The sequence below is a fragment of the Nesoenas mayeri genome (genome assembly GCF_963082525.1).
Source record: "Nesoenas mayeri genome assembly, chromosome: 2".
NCBI classification, from domain to species: domain Eukaryota; kingdom Metazoa; phylum Chordata; class Aves; order Columbiformes; family Columbidae; genus Nesoenas; species Nesoenas mayeri.
Genome location: NC_137543.1, coordinates 45,089,266 through 45,109,316, shown reverse-complemented (window position 1 = coordinate 45,109,316; position 20,051 = coordinate 45,089,266). Strand labels below are relative to the sequence as shown.

General features: G+C 38.1%; 1 protein-coding gene across 1 annotated transcript in view; it reads right to left on the bottom strand.

Moving 5' to 3' along the window:
• PRKDC (protein kinase, DNA-activated, catalytic subunit) overlaps positions 1-20,051 on the bottom strand; it is a gene marked incomplete at its 5' end in the record, with an annotated part of 83,795 nt that overhangs the window by 26,295 nt on the left and 37,449 nt on the right. The window contains 20 exons of the mRNA XM_080339841.1: positions 3,994-4,173; positions 5,325-5,456; positions 7,395-7,507; positions 8,783-8,998; positions 9,349-9,538; positions 10,078-10,288; positions 10,975-11,073; positions 11,941-12,114; positions 12,541-12,690; positions 12,784-12,908; positions 14,113-14,224; positions 14,638-14,769; positions 15,353-15,504; positions 15,710-15,853; positions 16,793-16,912; positions 17,108-17,245; positions 18,636-18,784; positions 19,004-19,076; positions 19,279-19,344; positions 19,874-20,042. Of these exons, the coding sequence (XP_080195967.1) occupies positions 3,994-4,173; positions 5,325-5,456; positions 7,395-7,507; positions 8,783-8,998; positions 9,349-9,538; positions 10,078-10,288; positions 10,975-11,073; positions 11,941-12,114; positions 12,541-12,690; positions 12,784-12,908; positions 14,113-14,224; positions 14,638-14,769; positions 15,353-15,504; positions 15,710-15,853; positions 16,793-16,912; positions 17,108-17,245; positions 18,636-18,784; positions 19,004-19,076; positions 19,279-19,344; positions 19,874-20,042 (2,845 nt within the window). The remainder of the gene's footprint in view (positions 1-3,993; positions 4,174-5,324; positions 5,457-7,394; positions 7,508-8,782; positions 8,999-9,348; positions 9,539-10,077; positions 10,289-10,974; positions 11,074-11,940; positions 12,115-12,540; positions 12,691-12,783; positions 12,909-14,112; positions 14,225-14,637; positions 14,770-15,352; positions 15,505-15,709; positions 15,854-16,792; positions 16,913-17,107; positions 17,246-18,635; positions 18,785-19,003; positions 19,077-19,278; positions 19,345-19,873; positions 20,043-20,051) is intronic.

Genomic DNA, 20,051 nt, shown 5'->3' with positions numbered 1-20,051 from the left:
ATAAAACAAAGCAGGTATCTAATTGGTCTTAAATTATACTGAGAGTTACCTTCTAGAAATCACCTATTTGGTATCCCTTTTCTTACAATGCAAGCTTAGGCAATAAGCTATTAAATCTCCAGAAGTTCCCAGCTCTGGGAAAACTGGAATATTCTCCTTCTGTGCAGTTCCTCTTTGGATAAAGACCAGTAGAGAATAACGCTTCTACTTCATCTGTCTCCAGGGTACAAGACAACTTTCAACAGAAACCCAGGGAGAGTCAGGGAGAGGGAGATGGATGAGATGGACACATTCACAGCCTCAGTCTTTCCTCCTGTTTGTTGGCAGCATGGTGCCTGCTACGCAACAGCCGCCCTTCCCTTCACCTACCGAGTCATGTATTTCTGCTGTGAGCCAAAGGCACAACTAACCACAATGTCTTCTTTGAGCTGGAGACTTCCTATGCAAACACTTCACAGAATCACAGAATGTTAGAGATTGGAAGGGACCTCTTAAGATCATCTAGTTCAATCCCCCTGCCAGAGCAGGAACACCTAGATGAGGTTACACAGGAATGTGTCCAGGCGGGTTTTGAATGTCTCCAGAGAAGGAGACTCCACAACCCCCCTGGGCAGCCTGTTCCAGTGTCTGTCACCCTCACTGTGAAAAAGTTTCTTCTCATATTTAAATGGAACCTCCTGTGTTCCAGTTTATACCCATTGCCCCTTGTCCTATCATTGGTTGTCACCGAGAAGAGCCTGGCTCCATTCTCCTGATACTCACCCTTTATATACTAATAAACATGAATGAAGTCACCCCTCAGTCCCCTCTTCTCCAAGGTAAAGAGACCCAGCTCCCTCAGTCTTTCCTCATAAGGGAGATGCTCCACTCCCTTAATCATCTTTGTTGCCCTGCACTGGACTCTCTCCAGCAGTTCCCTGTCCTTCTTGAACTGAGGGGCCCAGAACTGGACACAATATTCCAGGTGTGGTCTCACCAGGGCAGAGTAGGGGGGAAGGAGAACCTCCCTCAACCTACTGACCACCCCCCTTCTAATACCCCCAGGATGCCACTGTCCTTCCTGGCCACAAGGGCAGAGTGCTGGCTCATGGTCACCTAACCCAATTTGAGTGCACCACAGCTTCCAGTTTGACTCAGGCAGTGCTGTAGTCATTTAGTCCTGCCTGACTTAAAGACACGACAAGATTTCTAGCAGATCTTTATCATATTTAACATCAGTCCAACTATAGAATAATCTCTTTTTCAGGGATAAACATTCTTGTTTACCTGAAGGTTTTTTAAAATACTGAAATTATATCCCAACCACACGCAAACATATCAAGAAAGTGGCAGACAAGTTTATTAAAGCCAGGGTCTTTTTGTCAACTAAGAACCTATAGTTGCAATAATATCTTAACCAAGCAGGAAGAAAAAACCCTTACAATATAGAAAAGGGGTAATATAATTTTCATTACAAGAAACAGCACTGAGTCTTAGCATAAAAATTAAAGTTTGATTCTTGCCAACACTGTATGTTCAAGAATACTAAGTGAAAAAAAAAAAAAAATCAAAACAAAAAATGCTATTGGGAATTTGTAACAGGATACTGTGAGAACAACCAAACTACATTTCTATGATAAACAACAACCACCACAAAAACTACAGAATAGGCATTTGGCATAAGCAAACTCATTGAACAATTTGTATAGTTGAGACTCTCACACCAATAAATTTGTACTCAAGAAAAAAGACAAAAATAACAGCTTCTTGTAGCTCCCTGAGTTACAGATCAGGTGGATCCCAATGAGGATTGCTGGCTATTCAGGCAATTTCAACTAGCAGTTTCTATCAAAACTGCACATGTGCCCCAGACACTCCTGTGTAGGGGTACACAATCCTTGGCTGACAACTTTTTGGAGTTATGTCAGGGACGCAGTGACAACTGCATAATCTAAAAACCTAAGAACAGCTTTGCTAAGGCAAGATCAAAAGGCCTTTTCTCAGGGATGCCTAGTATTTTTTTAAGCTGTGTAAATATAACACTACATCCATAGAATGAATACCCTCCCAAACTCACAATTTACTGACATCGTCCCACATCAAAGGAGATATCTTTCTATTTAGTGCACTCTGGTGATGATTTGATCACTTATCTTCTCAAAACCAGAGGGAACGTTCCTTGCTCTGGATTGCAATGTTTTCTGTCTTTATTTACACCACATGTTCAAAGATTAGGACAAATGGCATCCAAGCTGGCCTGACAGCTAAAATATTTATTAGGTGATTATATGTTCTTCAGAGGCCAGGTATCTCTATGGAGTCTATGTAAACTATTGTCAAGAGGTTAACTTCTTTCTTAGTATTTCAGCTGTTTTTTGATCTGTCCTGAAAGCCAATCCCAGAACCTCATAGTCAATTTTAAGATTATACCTGTAGACAAAACCAGCTCTTTTTATCACCAAGTTACTCTCGTGATGGTACTTGAACCTGTAGAAGAGTATAAAGTCCAATAACCTGAAGGAAATGGCAGTTAAGCAGGAAGCCCTTCTGAAACAAGCCAATATTTATGATACTGTTGGCATGCAGGAAACAGCAGCTCTATTTCCAAATGGCCACGCCGTTAGGACAGCTTTCATGAGCCAGATGACAGCCTCAGAACTGTGTGTTCTCCCTCTCTCAGCTCTCTCTCCTGGTCAGTGTGAGCTCTGCTCCCTCTTGGGGAGAAGACTTCCTCTCACTGCTGTGCAGGATGCTCAAATACCCAGGCTGTGGCTTGCCTTCCTGCTGCTGGTCTCTCATTAGTGAATGGGCATGGCAACAAGAGACTCTTATTGCTCCTACAAAATCCATTATTTTTGACTAATTTGAACTTACCTGGCTTTTGAGTCTTTGTTTTACACCTATTCAGAAAGAAAAATTAGCCTACCACAAATGTTACTAATAGGGTCTAACGAATAGCATAATTGAACACAAATAATAATACTAAGACAGAGAACCGACAAACGCAGTGTCAAGAGGGAATATTAACAGACAGCTATTGTGAGATGCTGGCTCAAAAAATATAAAGACAGCCCAGAAAAATCCCCATAGCATTTGACCTTTTATGCAGCTGCACAGAAAAAAAAGTAAACAAGAAATTACATTTTTTCAGATGTGTAAATAGAAGTACTAAGCAGCAAAATTTGTCACTGTTTAAAAAGCTAGTCCAAACTAGACATTTATCCTCTATTATGAATGATACTTACCATAACAGAGTATTTAAATTTCCATAAAGAAAAAAACATTACCTTCCACTCAAAAAAAAATTGTTTTGAGAGCTACAGATCAGATGCAACATTAAGATCAACACAGTTGACAAGAAACATTAAATACAGTGGCAATTAGTATATAATAGGTGCTTGGACAAGTTTTTTTTAATCTCCCCCAAAATCAGGGTAAAGGATGAAATTCACAATCCATTCCAGGTCAGTATATTCCTGTAGCAGAAAGGCTTGTGTTTCCTTTCCAGTGAAATGGTTGTGGTGCACCCACTCACCCTTCTGGGGTAGGGAGTCCTGCCCTCATTACTACAAGTCCCCAGACAACTACTTCAGGGGACTAATTTGAAAAAATAAATCAGAGTTGCTGACAACAAACAGTCTGACAGCTACTGATATCCTTGAGACATCAAAGTGTTCCTCAGTAAGCACTTCCCAGAACCAGTAAGATAAGCACAAGACACCCAAGTAACCTTTTCAATAGATCTTGTGGCTTTCTTTTAAAACCAACTCTATTCTTGTTATTGATGCATTAAACTCTACAGATCAAAAATTGTAGAAACATTGAAAAAAACACAGTTTGGAGGGTTGAATTACCTTGTTCAAAGAGTCACTTGAAACAACCACTGGGTTAACAATTCTCTTTCCATCTGCATCTAAATTTCAGTGAGAGTATTTAACCTTCACTACCACTGGGTTTATCACACATTCAAAGACATTATATTCAGCTACTTTCATGCCATGTAGCAGGATTTACCTGGATGCACGCAATGAACGGTGGGAAGTAAGACTGGCTCATACTCAGGAAATTATTGAAATCATTCAGCAGCTTCTGGACGATGGATGTTTTCTCAGAAGGAGACTTAGATTTTTCTATCTCATGAAAAATTCCACCAAACAAACTGCTGAAAAGCTGCTTGGCAAATGTTGGATCTTTCTGTAAATTATAACAAAAGCAATAAGGCCACTAAATTTTCCTGTGACACAATAAGCTAATAAATAAAATTAAGAGATACGATCCACCCTGTACCTAATCCCTTTGTGGAAACTCTTAGGGAGTGGAGTAATTAGCCTGGCATGGACCACACCTATCCCAGGAGTTACAGTACTACGCATTCAAATCCCATCTTAATTCTTCTACATAAAGAAACTCCAAGACAATGTAGGTTGCAGGCCAGAGAGTTGGTGGAGAGGATGGAATTTACAATTTTCACAAATTCATGATTCCTGTTACAAGAAGCAGACACCCAACATCATCTTACGTACACCACTGCCAGTGAAGAGGGTTTCAGGAAAAACCAGAAGACATCAATGCGTGAGGAAACCTGGACCTAACACTGAGGGAGCCAACAAAGCAAGACAGACAGTTCTGAGATTTAAATTCATTTTCTCAACCCAGAAACAAATCTGTATGTGCAACACAGTCCTATGCCTCCTGGTCTATCATGGGACTGCAGTTTGGTCTAACTCAATCTAATGCTATCCAGACAACTCGTGCTTGTACCACTTCCTCCCTTTACACAGAGATAAGGGACCATCAAAAGAAATTAAATACAAAGGTAATCAGGAACACTGTGACTTCCGAAACTCTGTAAAATGGGATAGGTTTAGCCTACAGTTTCTGCCATTCTCAGGTAGGAAAAGGAATATTGTATCAGCTTTACTGAGTAGTCCAAATCCAATCTTTGACATAGTAACTTCATTTGTATTTTTACAACTCCACTAGAGCCATATAAAAGAAGGAAAATGTCTGTTTTATTGCTGTACAGTGAGACATCCTTTGCAGTAATGTCTGTAAAGATCACCACCATCTGTTTCTCAAGCAGAGGAACCCAGAGGCAATACATAACAGCTGATGTCCCAGGTCCTCAGTGTTCAACTCAACTGTTCAAGCGAGGCAAACTACACAGTATCTTCTCTCATCACGGCACCAGCCCAGGGGTAGGAGAAATGCTCCCTCAAAACTCTTTAAAAGACTCTTTAAATGCATGTCACAGTGGTTGACTACAAAACAACAAATTAATTTTGAAAGCAGCTGCCCTGTAAGAACTGAAGGCTTCACAAATGACCTTTGAAAAGCAGACAGACCTGGGCAAGGCCCTGCAGAGGGGCAATGAGGCTGCGGTATTCAATCTGGATGTCAGGAAGGTCTCCCACTCGGTAACGTCTGTACAAAGTAACCTGGGCATCATACTTCATCTTCAGCTCAGATTTCATCTCCTGAAATGCATTGATCATGTTAAAAAAATAATCATATTACTTAGAAAAAGCTGTATCTAGATAAGACAAAATAAGCAAGAGAATTTCTGAAGTGTTTTATAAACTTCTGCTGTGCTTATTAAACAAATACACTTTCTATAAAGCTGTAATACAGTTAAACTCAAAATTATCTCGGTAAATTAAAACTCCAAAGTCTTGTTCAGACTACTTCAGCCATTAACTTTTAATATTAATGTCCTCTAGTTCCTGCTTCCATACCAATAATATTTAAGTCACTTTTAAATAGAATGATTATGATTGACAGCTAGTGGTGTGCTACAGTTTAGTAAGTCACTGCCTGCCAGCTGAGCCACAGTTGTCCATTATATGATGGTTTTCAGCCTGGCCCAGGCACAAAGTAAAATAACATTGCTAAAGCTAGTCTGCTTTATTTCACACAATGGGATGGAGAAGGGAAGGAAGAAGGATGAATCTGGTAGAACTGATTCCTAACAATATGTAAACCAAACCATAACAAAACTGTTGTAAACTGCAGTTGCTAAATAGCTGCTCTGCCTTTTGCTGAGGCTTAAAGAAATACAATTAAATCAAACAAGAGCTACTACCAGATACAGACAAAAATATCTCTCTTCCTCTGCATTTCTTCCTTTTCTTAGCACTGATACACTATAAGGAAAACAGCAGCAAGTTTAGAGACTGGGATTTTATTTTTAACTACTGCCATTACCAGTTAAACCAGCAGACAAGGGGTGGATACATACACTGTCAGAATGACAGAGAGAAAGAGAAGAAAGCTTGAGGATTTTTTTTCTCTTCTGTAAACCCTTCGTAATTTTGCTGTTTGAGCCAATTTTTTTTTTTTTCTACACAACTTCAAAGGGACGATTTTCAAAAACCTTTCAAGAGAAATATGCTGGGAGAAATCAGGACTTTGCTAAAGCTATTTCCAAACACATTCTTGCTCAGGACCTACTTTTTCCTGTTTTGCCTGATCAGGTATGTTATTAATGCAACCCACTGAGTTCATTTCATGTGTGTTTATGTGCAACAGATCTCTTAAAAGGTATGAGAGGTCCTGACATCACTCATAGCCTCCTCTGGTCTTTTATTGTGGAATATCACAGGGTTTTTTGTTGGTTGTATTTTGGACTGTCATACAGAACACATTTACAGGTTCTTTCTTGGAGGGTGGGAGGAAATGGTAGCTTTTGCCTGCAAGTAAATATAAATTGGCTAAAAAAGGTGTTTGTGTGGTTCTTCCAGACATAAGTTCTGTTTACACAGTTGTCTGCAGCTGTGAAGAATTATAAGAGTGTCTCAGACTGGTAGCTATCAGTCCTGGGTTCCTTTGCTCTTGTTCTAAACGCTATCATTTCTGGATGATAATTTATGTTATTTTTAGTAACATGAACTTCAGAAAAACTGTTACAGAGCTTAAAAATACTTAAACTTATTGTAAGTACATAACACAACCAGGAAACCCACCATGGCCTTGATAAACACACAAATGATTGTTACTGACATTCCTTCAAGTTAAAAGTACACAACAGTTCTGTTTAGTCCATCAGTTGTATCACATTTTTGAGTTCACCTTCAGACACTGGATAATGTTCTCCAACTATTTCTGCAGAGTACTGTAGCTTCAAGGCTCCTAGTTTCCAGGATGACACCAGTAAAGAGCCTCCAATAGCTGTTACAGATTCCAGCACAAAAACTCATTTCATATACACCAAGTGGTAGACTGGAAGGGTTATCACCCAGCTCTTTCCTCACTCTTGAGAGTTAGCATGATCTCCAAATAAAACCTCCTAAAGCTCTTAAAGTAGCAACCAGTATCTTATATCTACCCTTTCTTCACAAAGTCACTTATACAGATGAAGTACAAGACTGCAAATGGCATTAGGACTTCAGGTTTTAAACTTATTTGGATTGACAAACCTGTTCTCTTTTCTGTTCAGCCACACCTTTCCTAGCATAAATCAGGCTGAGTTTCTCTTTGTCCTTCAAGAAACGCCTCCGCAGTCTTAGAATTTCTGCTCGTTCTTCTATACCTAGGGAACATATGATCATGTTCAATGCTTTTCCTTTCTCAAGTAAACTTCCGATTTAAGCGTCATATAATGACAAACATCATCTTCGTATTTACTAGCTCACCAGCTAGTCTCCTAAGTTGCATTTTCAACAGGTTAATGCAAGGCCTTTCAACAAGATAGCAAATTAAAACAAATTAAGTTGCTGTTAGGAGAAGAGTTCATAAGCAATTATATAAAAATTTTAAGCATATGGATGCGGTATGAGGGTCAAATCATTATGCTGGGAAAAGCACTAAAATTCATGAACAAATTTGCCACGTATGACAGATTTATTTTAAGCTCTCAAAGGCAAGTATGGCATTTGCACAATACTCCATAAAGTATATAGCTCCCTGCATAGACAAAGTGCTAAATATATTCAAAGATTGGGTAATAATAATAATAATATAGTGCTGTATTTTTCAAATTCCTATTACAGAACTGTCACTGGATCAACCCCTGCTCAGGACAGCCATGGAGAAAGGCCACTTTATAGGCCGTTCACTTCAGTCCATTTCCTAGGAAAGAACAGTGACCAAACAAAATCACACCACTACAACTGGTAGAAGACCAGGGACTGACTGGAAGGTGGAGTGAACTTTCTGTAGTTCAGCATGGTCAATTCAAAAAGTGCCATGAAACACCCCTCAGGTATTGAAAAGGTCAATTTTTTTATACCTCTGTGCCTGAACTCCTACTGTCATCCTTACAGTCAAAATTTTAATGACAAGGTAGGCAACAGTGAAATTGGGAGGAAATGGGGAGAAGCAGCCTAAGCCACTCCAGAACAGTACTGATATTTTTCAGTTATCGACTGGGTGGATGAAGGAGCATTCTCAGAAAACAGCAGGTAGTTCCAATGCCAGAGTGCAATCTGTTGCACATTGTGTCAGCACAGCTGAAATGGTTCAGAAAAAATATTTGTAAAGAGATCTCTTCTTTAAAGAGATAAGAAGTTACATATAAAACAGAAGGAACAGAATTGTCTGACATTCATGCTACAGTCGCCTTAGGGAGAGGTAGGAATGCAAAGATCACACCAGCTGGTTTCTTATCTAGTCAGTTATTTCGTCTAGCAACATATAGTTTTGCAATTCCTAGCAAAATTGTAGCTTTTTGCCACATTCCTGGAAACAAAATCTCTTCAAGTTGAACCTCAATTAGAATGTCTCAAAGATAATGGACTGCCAAATAACTAACGAAGATGGTCTATAATAATGTTTCTATAGAAATTGCATAATGAGGCCTGCAAACCTTTAGTTTTGCTGTCCACCTCATCTCCAGGCAAACCCAGCTTTTTTTTCCCAAAATCTGGCCCCACTGGTTTAAAGGTTGCTTGTTTAAATTTTTCACTCCGTTTCTTAACTAACAGCATGGATGAAGATATGGATTCGGAGGATGAAGGAACTGTATACTCTGCCAAGGTGTCAATGCTGCTTCCAGTCATCCAATTAAAAGAACTTCTACCACCTGGAAAAAAAAAAAATCGTAAAAAAGCTGTAACACATCCAAATATAAACTAAGTGAAAACATCTACAAAGAAAGTCATTTTCTTCCCTCAAAAATACAATTCCCAGTGTTTATGGGCAGACCAGATTTCAAGCTGTTGGGTAAGAAACAAACTTCTTTCACGTTAGGTAGAACATAAAATATATATCAGACTAATAAAAATGTGAGTTCCCATAAAAAAGCCCTTGAAAACAAAACATTAAAAGCATTTACACTTTCACACTTAAAATCCATAAGCAACAGGAATAAAGAGATTGAAATAATTCCTGTAGCTAAGCAGAAAACTTCAGAAGACACTGGTCTGGACTTACTGACATGCTGTGTAGGTGTAAATTCATACTGCCGTTGGGTCGCCCTCACTCGACCACCGACTGACCCAGAAGCAGAAAGGGACCTCTCTTGTGACAAATTCCTGTGGACGCTCTGAGAAGCCTGAGTCTCCACAAACATAGGTGTGAGTATGGTACTTCGATAACGCCAGCTGGAATCAATTACAAAGTCCTGGGAACACAAGAAGATTTTAATAAGAACAGTAAGAATGGAGGCTTTTTGCATTCCTTAAGACAGGATAGCAGAAATTAAAGTACAGAATTTAAAATATCATCCCATGTACAGGGGCAGAACTTGACTATAATAAAAATGAACATAAAAGTTCTCCATAGTTCAATAAGATTGGTCAACTGAGGATTGATTTACAGCTCTTGTACTAATATTCCTGTTTCTTCACAATTTTTCTCCACCTTAGAGTGCTTCTCTCCATTACCCTCTTTAAGTACTTCATTACACATCAACTCTACTTGGTATATATAATTACTTTAACTAAAATTTTCTTTTTTGAAAAGAAAGCAAAATTATTGCCCCCCACAAAATCAAACTTTGGATACTGTGCGTAATGCATGACTGCTGCGGCTCTTAACTATGGAGTACAAAACACACTTCCAGAAATCTCCTTCACTATGTCATTCTTGTCCAAGTGGTAACTACACTAAAGACTGGAATTTGTCACACGGATGCACACAAGACAACACATGATAATTCACCTGAAACTTGCATTCAGACAGTGGATGCTCAAATATTTTTCTGGAATAATCCGGGCTCTTGCTAGTCATTTCAAGCAGAAAATTCGTGATTAGACTTAAGTACTGTGCTTCAATTTTGGTGGAATATAAAGAATTTAACAACGCCAGCATGCGATCAGGAATATTTGCAGGTAACCTTGTCTCATAACTCCAAAAATTCCTAACAATTAATCTGTAAAGGCAAAGAATAAATTTATTCTTAGTTATCTGCAAGCAGAAAACACAACACTATCAAAAAGGTCAATTAAAAAGAAAAAAAAACAAACAAACAAAAAAAAAACCCACCACAATAAGATTGTAACACCTTCAACTAACCCTTTAATGTCATGGATCTTCAACTGAATGATAACAAGTTCCTCATTCATCTACCATGCTATCTGCCATTTACCTGATACTAAAGGTTTACTCTGAAAAAATATCTTTCCATTAGGTTGTTTTCCTCTTGAAAAGTGCTAGGGGTGGATAAGCACACGGAACTCCTATTCTATCTTCTATTTCACCAAAAACATTTTAAAAATCCAACATCTAATCTATTTTTGTGTGTCTGTGCATAGTGAAGGCTGCCTTGTTGTTAAAAATGTCCAGAACATTAACGCAGAATTAGGTCTAAGATACTGTAACAACTTCTCCATGGCTCAGAAGTTTGTCCAGAAGTTCTGTGCTTCACATAAATTTGGTGTAACAGTAGGGGACAAAATTTTGCATATTAACTTATTGGAAGAAAAGGAAACAATGTTATCTCACTGTTACTCTTTGATACTAAAATACTTTAAAAAATCTCTAAGGATCAACTCTTCCGAAATAGAGCAATTTAAGGGTTTATTGCTTCAGTCAGTCATCACAACACTGTTTACTCACTGCAGTTCGGCATTCTCGTCAATCAGTCCTTGAAGCAGGGTTTCTTTTGCCAGTTTGAGTATTTCCTGAGAATCACCATCTGCTTGGCTTTCTGGATCACTGATTTTAAGAGAAAAATCTCTCTTAATGACTTCTCTCAAATAATCCATTGTAAATTAAGAGCATGAAGACAGTGGGAGAAAAGGAGGAACACGCCTTTCTCATAAAAATCTCAACTTGATATCACTGCATTTGTTTTCATAATATGAGGTCTTCATTGCCAAAAATGTCTTGTCTCACCACTACTTAGAAAAGTAAAAATCCGAAAGGTAAATAATGCACATTAGGTATTACAAAGGCCAAAAGGAATTAATTCTGAGTTTGCAAGGTTAAACCTGAGGAAAAGGCAGGGAATTAGCTTGTCCCAAGTGATGCTGGAGTAAAAACTGCCTGTACTTTTTCTTCACAACAACTATCCATTCAAATAGCTCAGCTATCTTGTGAAAAAGCATATAACACAACCCAACTAAGTTAGATGATTCAACATCAACCCGCTTGTCAAACTGACTACATCCCTACCCTAAGGGGTCAAAGACAAAGAACATCTTTATCCTATCAGATTGAAGAGTGCTTTAATACACCTTCTAACTATAAGCAAACTATAACTATAACTATAAGCAAATTTCTCTAGTGTACAGTTCTTACTAGTTACAAATTCCAGCAACAAGAAGTGGAAGCATCAGAGCCAAGACCTCTGGTGATGAAACAGCCCAGTTCTGGACTAAAGTTCAGGTTTAAGTCTTTGTCCCATAGTGGAAGTGATAAAATTGCCACCAAAGGCCAGAGCTACTTGGGGAAACCACAGGCTCGATTCCTCTGAGAACTGGCGAAGTCCCACACTGAAGGACATGTGCTCAAAGTGTCACAAGCACTTTCACTCTGCTTGTGACAAACCACTGAAAGAAAACATCTGCAGGGAATACATACCTGTAATTATCATAAATCCACATCAGAATATCATACATGCGCTGTCTACATATTACAGAAGGGTGAGAAATGAACCCTGATACTGCAGGAAGAAGTTCTTTAAGTTCTAGTGGTTTTAGTTTAGACAGCATCTTGTACACTATATCCAAACAAACCCTTTGCCTTTCATCATCCCTAAAAAGAGAGTGGAGGGGGGGGAAAAAAGAACAGTTACATTGCTTTTCTTTTCACTGCTACACAGAGAACCAGAAGATCAGTTTAGGTTTTAGCAATAATATCTGCATTTGCATACAGGGCTTGAGGTAAATAGTTTTGAATTCAACCTAAGAGTGAGACTATAACTAAACTAATACACACAACAGAAATTCACATCCCAGTGGTGTTTCACCTTAATGCTATTTAGGTTTTTTCTTGGTTTTTCACAGCCATTTAACCATCTTAACTCCCCGATTCCATGAGCTCACATTAGGAAAGCAGTGATCAAAAAATGAATGTAAATTATAAATGCTTCTGAATCTAAAAATGTTGTGGTCAGCACAAAAAATGTTATCAAGAAGTTTAGATTATGCATCCACATTAGTGATCACGCAACCCACTCACCTGTGGTTCATGATCTGGGTAAAGTCTTTAGTCTTTAACTGCAAGTGAAGATCAGGTATTTCTTCTGCCCGACACATTATTACTTCCAGACAGTAGGTTTTCATCACACCATGAAGTTTGGGTATCAAAAAGAATACTGCATTCATAAACCTTGACATAAGCAGAAGGCCATAAAGAAAAGCAAGTTATTGTCCATTATTCTTCTAGATCTAAAATGAACATACCACGTAAATCATGATATACCTGTCAGCAAGAGGTGGGAAATTCTTAACAACTTTATTCAAGCATTGAATAAACTTATCCTGTTGGGCGTTCTGATGTTGTTTTAATTGTCTTATGACACAATCATAAACTGGATCTTCAAGTACCTGAAAATGAGAAAGACAGTAAGACAAGCACAGCCATGAAAATCATAACCATTGTAATGCCACATAGTTCTGTTGCTGTACTATTTGATTCTAGTGCATTTCACCAAGTAAGATTCACTTGCCTCATCTTGACATTTATGGTGCTTTGTGGCTGCTGTACAGTTATGCCTGGCTGAAACATATGTTTGCCTGCTTAGACAATATATTTGTGAGCTTTCTTTGATTGGTTTGGAAGAAACACCTTAATTTGGAAATACAAGTTGCTTAGTATGCTTATATAAATAAGTAGCTTCTCATTCACTATGGCAGATTTCCAATGAATGACTGTAAAAAAGCTGGTATTTTTAGTGAAAAGGTGAAAAATAATCAACAGCCTTCACTTAATGTCAAAGAAATAGGGCACAGGGTAAACAGGGTAAAATGTTCGCACTGTCTTTGCTCTTGCTCATTTACTCAAAACACTGTGAAAGAGAAGCCTGTAGGAACTCAGTTTATGAAATATGCTCTACAAACTGTGAAACAATAACCAGAATTCAATTAGGCAGGGAAAGAAGTAAAAGCAGCAGGGGAGAGAAGTAAGAATAACCTACAAGGTAAGACTAACGATCCACCTAGCCTATATCTTGGTATTTTTGTCTCAAATAGCAGCTGCAGAATGAAATTTAGGGGGAGCACATGAGCCTGGCTGCATTTTGTCCTCCGTTTCCCCCATACAACCCGACGTGCATCTGTCATTAGATCAGGGATCCTGGAATGCACCTTGTTGTCTAGTGTTTTTAGAACCTGTTTATGTTTGTTTTGTACATGAATTTGTCTAATTTCTCTTTGAACCCACTGATGCTACTTACCCCTAGAATCTCTTCTCGCAACAAATTTCAGAAGTTAACCAAACAAAACAACTAAACCATGAAAAACAAAATTTAAATGTACCATGCCAGTGTCGCTTGTTAGCAAAAGCTGAGCAGCACCCCAGAAAGAGACCATTCACTGTCAGCTCCAAATCAGCAGAGCAAAAACTCCATGTTTAGTCTTCTCTCAAATTCTTTTCCTCTTGAGTTAATAGCTTAAAACTTCTACTCAATCTGTTGTACAAGGACTGTTGAGTTTTAAATACATTCATTTTTGGGGCTGAATTGAGTAGTCATAAAAAGACGTACACAGAATTAAGACAGGAACGGTCAAACACACAATACAGTTCACTTACATCTTCTCTCTCAGCAAGGTAATGAAGAGCAAGTCCCAACACTTCTGCTGCAGCTGCATAAACTTCTTTATACTTCAATAAGCCCATGTTGTTGGCCAAAGCCTGAAAATACCTAACACAAAAACCAGACCTGCTGTAAGCCACTACTCCAGCCTCCAATTTTAAACTGAAACAAAAAACTCACATGAACTGCCTAGGGGAACAGCAACTGCTTTTAGAAGAGCTGAACACAGCAAAACATGGATTTCCACCTGCAGTGTCTCAATTCCCGACTCTTTTACAGTGGGTCCCAGGGTTGCAGTTTCATGGGAATTAACAAAGCTTACATTCTCTAGATATTTTCCAAAATAAATGTGGTCTGCAGTTTGCCATCAGAAAAGCATTACATCTGACAGAAAATAGAAAAGGGATGACGGGGCAAACAATTCTGATGAGCAATCCAACTCCCATAGTTCATGCGACAAGTTAAACATGCTCTCTGTCTTAAGGTTTTACCAAAATTCTCCAAAAAGCTGCATTTCTCACCTGACGCGGTCTATTTCACACTTTGGGTCAAAGGGAGGTAAACTGTTAGCCAGAACAATTCCCAGCAGCTGAATTCCCACTGAATTGTCCTTTGTATCAGGATCTCCACTAGAAAACTTTTCAAATATTAAACTGTTGGATAAAAACAAAAGTAATGATATACATGAAAGCCCCAAAATATACACACCATAAATCACTTGCTATGTATATACGTACACACAGCCCCACCCAAACCAGCAGAAAGCATGTATATATGCATATATACTTCCACCAGCACCAGCAGAAGGCATATATTCAGAAGTATTTAGCTTCAATGAGGAAGTCTAAGAAGTCTTTGAAAAAAAAATCTAAAAAGATAAGATTGTAAGCCCACATTAATTCCCTGCAACAAGTTCTAGAGCACAGCAGATCACAGAAGTCTTACTAAGAGTGCACCAATATTTGGTGATAACACTCAATTTCAAATAAAATGTCTTTGCAGAGATTACTCCTGCTTTTGTTGTTGCTGTTATAACCCTCTGCATGTTTTCCCTGTCTCCTTGTTGTTTTGCAAATTAAGTTACAACCTTTGGAGAGTCCAGTTCTGAAGTTCTACTGTCAGCTCTAGGGACAAAAAGTTTACTGTTGCAGATGAATTTACCTTTTCATCTCCTTTGATAAAGTGCACTTCTATTTGTGAAATACTGATAAAATAAACAATTGTCTAAGTGCTTACCTGTAAGGTATGGAGAGACAGTTCTTCCAACACTCTATAACTGTCTTTATGATTTCTAGATTGTGTCTGAACACAGCTCTTTTTTGGTGAAAGGCATTCTTCATTAAGAATTCAAGCAATCTGTTTGCTAAAATCTCATCCTTAATACTCCCCTACAATGAAGAAGAACAAAAATAAACATAGTGGCTATGCCATGAAGACATACATTGTTTTATGAAAGCAAGCAAGTAAATAAACTATTTTTGAAGTTAATATCTAAAAGAAACTGTGGACTCACATAGAAAAGTGCATAATAACAAACTCATTCATTACCAAAGAGTCACAAAAATATTAAAACTGAACTTCACATTTCCTTACTTTTGGAGTGGCTACACTTGTCCAGGAAAGGATAGTAACTACTATTTCCACTACCATGTAATGAATCCCTTCACCTCCGTTATTCCCAGAAACAACAAGCTGCAGCAACGGACCAAGCCACTGCTTTGCATAAGGTCGGAAAACCTATGGAAAAAAGGAGAATCAATTACCAGTCACCCAACTATTCAGAAATCTCTTGTTCAATGATCACTACAGGTTAGACTGTTAAATCAACCTCTTAGCACTTCGCTTAACCTCTAAAATTTTTGTGGTGGTTGCTTTAAAGTAACTTTAAAATAGAAAGTATCCATAACTACATTCCTCACTTCTGCTTAGAATCCTTTAACCAAGTGTTCATATAAAGTTAATTATTTCACTAGGACCCACATAATACAGCTCTCACTCCAAAAACCCATTCTTAAAAGATCTGAAAGACTATGCCATTCATCTACCCTTCCATTTCCGACAGCTTTAGTAAGAAAGTACCATTAAGTGGGTGTTAAAGCTTCTTGAATTCATTCTGAAATTCAGCCTTTTTGAATTTTGGGTTTGGAATATTTCAGACAGAAGCATTATACTTTAAAATCACTGTATGAAATAGGATGAGAATGTTTTACCCAAGAATGAGAACATTTCTTCTCAGGCAAAGATACTTTATGCTGCCTTAATATCTTTCTGCAACCAGAACATCATTTAGCTCTAAGGATTTCTATAAGACTCATCCGTGACCATTAGAAAACCACTGGTTTTATTCCTGCAGAGGTGGCAAACAATCAGCCATAGCTCTTGCCCAGTATCAATGAATCAATTACTTACAGCTCACAGAAGACAAATATTGTGGACATTCTCTACTTAGAGAAGTAGAGTTTGGGAAAAAAAAGTATTTCTGTTCCACTTCAAATACTGCCACCATCTGGAATTTTGGGCCATGAATGCATTTCCTTTTACCATGGCAAGCTAATCAATTTGAATGCCCCAAAAGTCTCAGCTGATGAAATATTTTAACCCACAAGAGTTACACAGTTGATATTATAATACAACCTGTTACACTAACAGAAAAAACGTGTCCAAAAAATGACTCACATCCTCAGTATTAACAATAAGTTTTGCAATGAAGAGGCGAATATTTAGTGGTACTGATGGATTTCCTAATTTGCCATGCAGAAATTTCATCCAGAGCGGAAGATCTACTGGTAATGTCCCCTGAAATTTAAAAGAGATGAGCAAAAAATCAAATCACTTGGATTAAACAGTCTTACCAAGCCAAAGAGCTCCCAGATTGAGCTACGTGCACCTCATAATATAAGCAAGAAAATTAATAAATAAAGGCATTCAATCCTGACTCCCTTTTCTTGGTGTAATTAGTGAAAAAATGCCAACTTTTGGGTTAATACTGGCCTCCTCTACTTTGGGTGTGATCTGGTTCCTCTGCATATGTTTAATCAGAGTGGTCAGAGAAGCCATACATTCATGTTGGTTGAGTTCATCCATTTCCAATTCCATCTCATCATTTAAAACCATGTATTCTGTGGGCTCCTGAAAACAAACAAATAAAACAAGATGCTACTATGATTAACAATAACACTACATTTTCTTTTAAATCATGACAATGCATGAGTCATTCTGATCTTATCTGTGTTTACAGATTTGACTGTACGCTCAGTATGTGCAACAGGGAATACATCAAATGTGGTGTTCAAACAGACACCTCCCAAAGATACGTACCAGCTGTGCCCATCTTTTACTTCCTGTGCCAACAGATGTCACCCTCATATTACTCTATTACCTGCCAGGATAGGTGTGGCAACTGCTGGAAGCAGGAAGATTTAGCTGAACCTCACAAATTACTTCATTTCACAAATGAAGGAATGTGTTAACACCTTTCACAGGGGGAAGGTCATATTTTTATGGATGTGCTGTTTCACACTGACTAGCAACCACCACAATATCTTTTGCTACCCAGAATAGATCACAAAAGAAAATTGTTTATAGTTAGAAATTACAACATTACTACACAAAGCAGATAGAAACTACATTTCTGGTTAACTTTGCTGCAGCTAAAACACCTCCTTAATCCCAAACATGGAAACAGTTTGTCTTTACCAATGTTAACATTTATTTTGACAGATTTTACAGCCCTTCTTTCTGTTTTATAGCAAATACCTATCCTATCAGTATTACTCTTGATGACTCTTGATTGATTTTGATTGATTGATTTTGTCAGGCATTAGAACAGGCTGCCCAGGGAAGTGGTGGGGTCATCATCCCTGGAGGTGTTTAAAAGGCATTTAGATGAGGTGCTCAGGGACATGGTTTAATGCTAAAGTTAGGTTAGGTTATGGTTGGACTCGATGATCCTGAGGGTCTATTCCAACCCAAATGATTCTATGATTGCAGAAAGAACACAACTTCAAGTCCTGGAACATATTAAATACTGTTCTTCCAAGAACACCAGTTAAATACAAGGTGCCACAACAGCGATACAAAAATAACTTATTTGATCATGTATTCCATGCATTTGATACAACCAGCTTGGTCAAGTGCCTTCAAAAACAAAAAGATGAGGGAAATTAGAGGAAACCAGCTGCCGAACAGCAAAATGCAACTACCACTAGGTACTCCTGAGTGCACACAAAGTCACAATCCACCTTTCTACAACTCAAGCTGGACTTCACTCACATTACTCAGGTTTAGAAACCCAATGCTCCAGCATTGCTTTTCTCCAGCTGTAGACAATGGAGCGGTGGAAGAAGAAAAATGACCAACAGAACACAGCCCAAGTCACCTCTCTCGTCCTCTGGAGGAATCCATTCTCAGTTAAATAAAACAAATATAGGAGACTAGAAATTTCAACCCCAATACATGTATGCAATTGCTAGAAAGCATAAAACTTTTCTTCCTCACAGCACTTAATTCAATAAATTACCTTTCTCCTGAAACGAGTGCTGGTAGCTGTAACATCTTGGGAGCTATAAGAAAAACCTTGGACTCCAGTAGAAAAATCAAACTGACTCATTTCCTCGCTCAAACTGCTATCCATCATGTATGATGCAGAAGCTAAATACTTGGGTTCATCTGTATAGGAAAAAAGAATAGACCATTAATCAGGGTAATTACAAGAAACAAGCCTTTATTGGCCACTAAATCTTGAGGGTGGGTGGGAATCGGTTGTTACATAGAGCACATTGAATGCTTTTATTCCTGCTACTGTAGAAGCCAATTAGCAACACATCAGTGAACACTGTATGAAAGGTAAGATGACATTTTTTTCACAGTCGTAAGTGACTTCCATACCTTGATCGCTATTCCCTGCATCCCTGGCCTCCTTTCTAATAGCAATGTATCGCTTCTTCCTTTCCAGAGGCACCTAAACAGCAAGAAATCAAGGTTGAATTTTTTTTAAATTTACAGTTATTTATTTACAGAACTGTCAAAAAATGATAAAAACCATTTAACACGAATAGAAATCCCATGTAGTAAAATTATTACTATAAAACAACAGCTAAATTATTTATTCCTACAGCCGTTTGCTACCAGAACAAGTATGCTAAAAAGTACATTCCACTCACCTCAATTTCTACAGGAAACATATACTGACGTTTCAGGTCTATCAAGTTTTCAAAAATCAGCAAGTTCTGTGAACCAAAGCATGTTTGGAAATATCCAAATTACAATGCTGCACACAATAACAATTGCTCTGAATGCATTTTATTTCTTCTTAAAAAAACCCAGATCAACAATATAGACAATGTGGCATGTTTTCTCTTCTAAAACAATACTGTTCAGAAAATTTTGCTATTCAAGTACTCAAAAATTCAAAACGCAGTCTATAAGGAGAGTATCTCTTATTCAAGTATATTTCAAGCACTAGAGAACTTAAACAATAGAGTTTTCCTCATATTTTAGATAAATTATTGAGAATGGAAGGAAAACAGGGTAAATGTATCACTACTTCACCCATTACCAAACAGATGGCAAAACCTGCATCAGCAATTCAAATTCCGTGAAGAATGCAAGAAAGTCAGCTACAACTCCTTCTATTGCCTCACCAGGTAGTTTGTTAGTATAACTGCACGTCATTCAGGTTTGATTTACGGCAATCGGGTAAAATCACTTTGTGTCTCATGCTCTGGAAGCCTTCTAACAGCAACAACAGCTTCTTACCTTTTCTAGTTTTTCTGTAAAAAGAAAGCCCTGATAAAATTTACTTTCAGTGAAGACACAACTGATAACAGCAATGGCACAATTATATGCTGCACAATGATACTGTCTCCTCTTCTCCAACAGCTGACCCTCTCCTGCCATGTTCTCTGTAAATGCATCATAGCATGACCTTAAAACA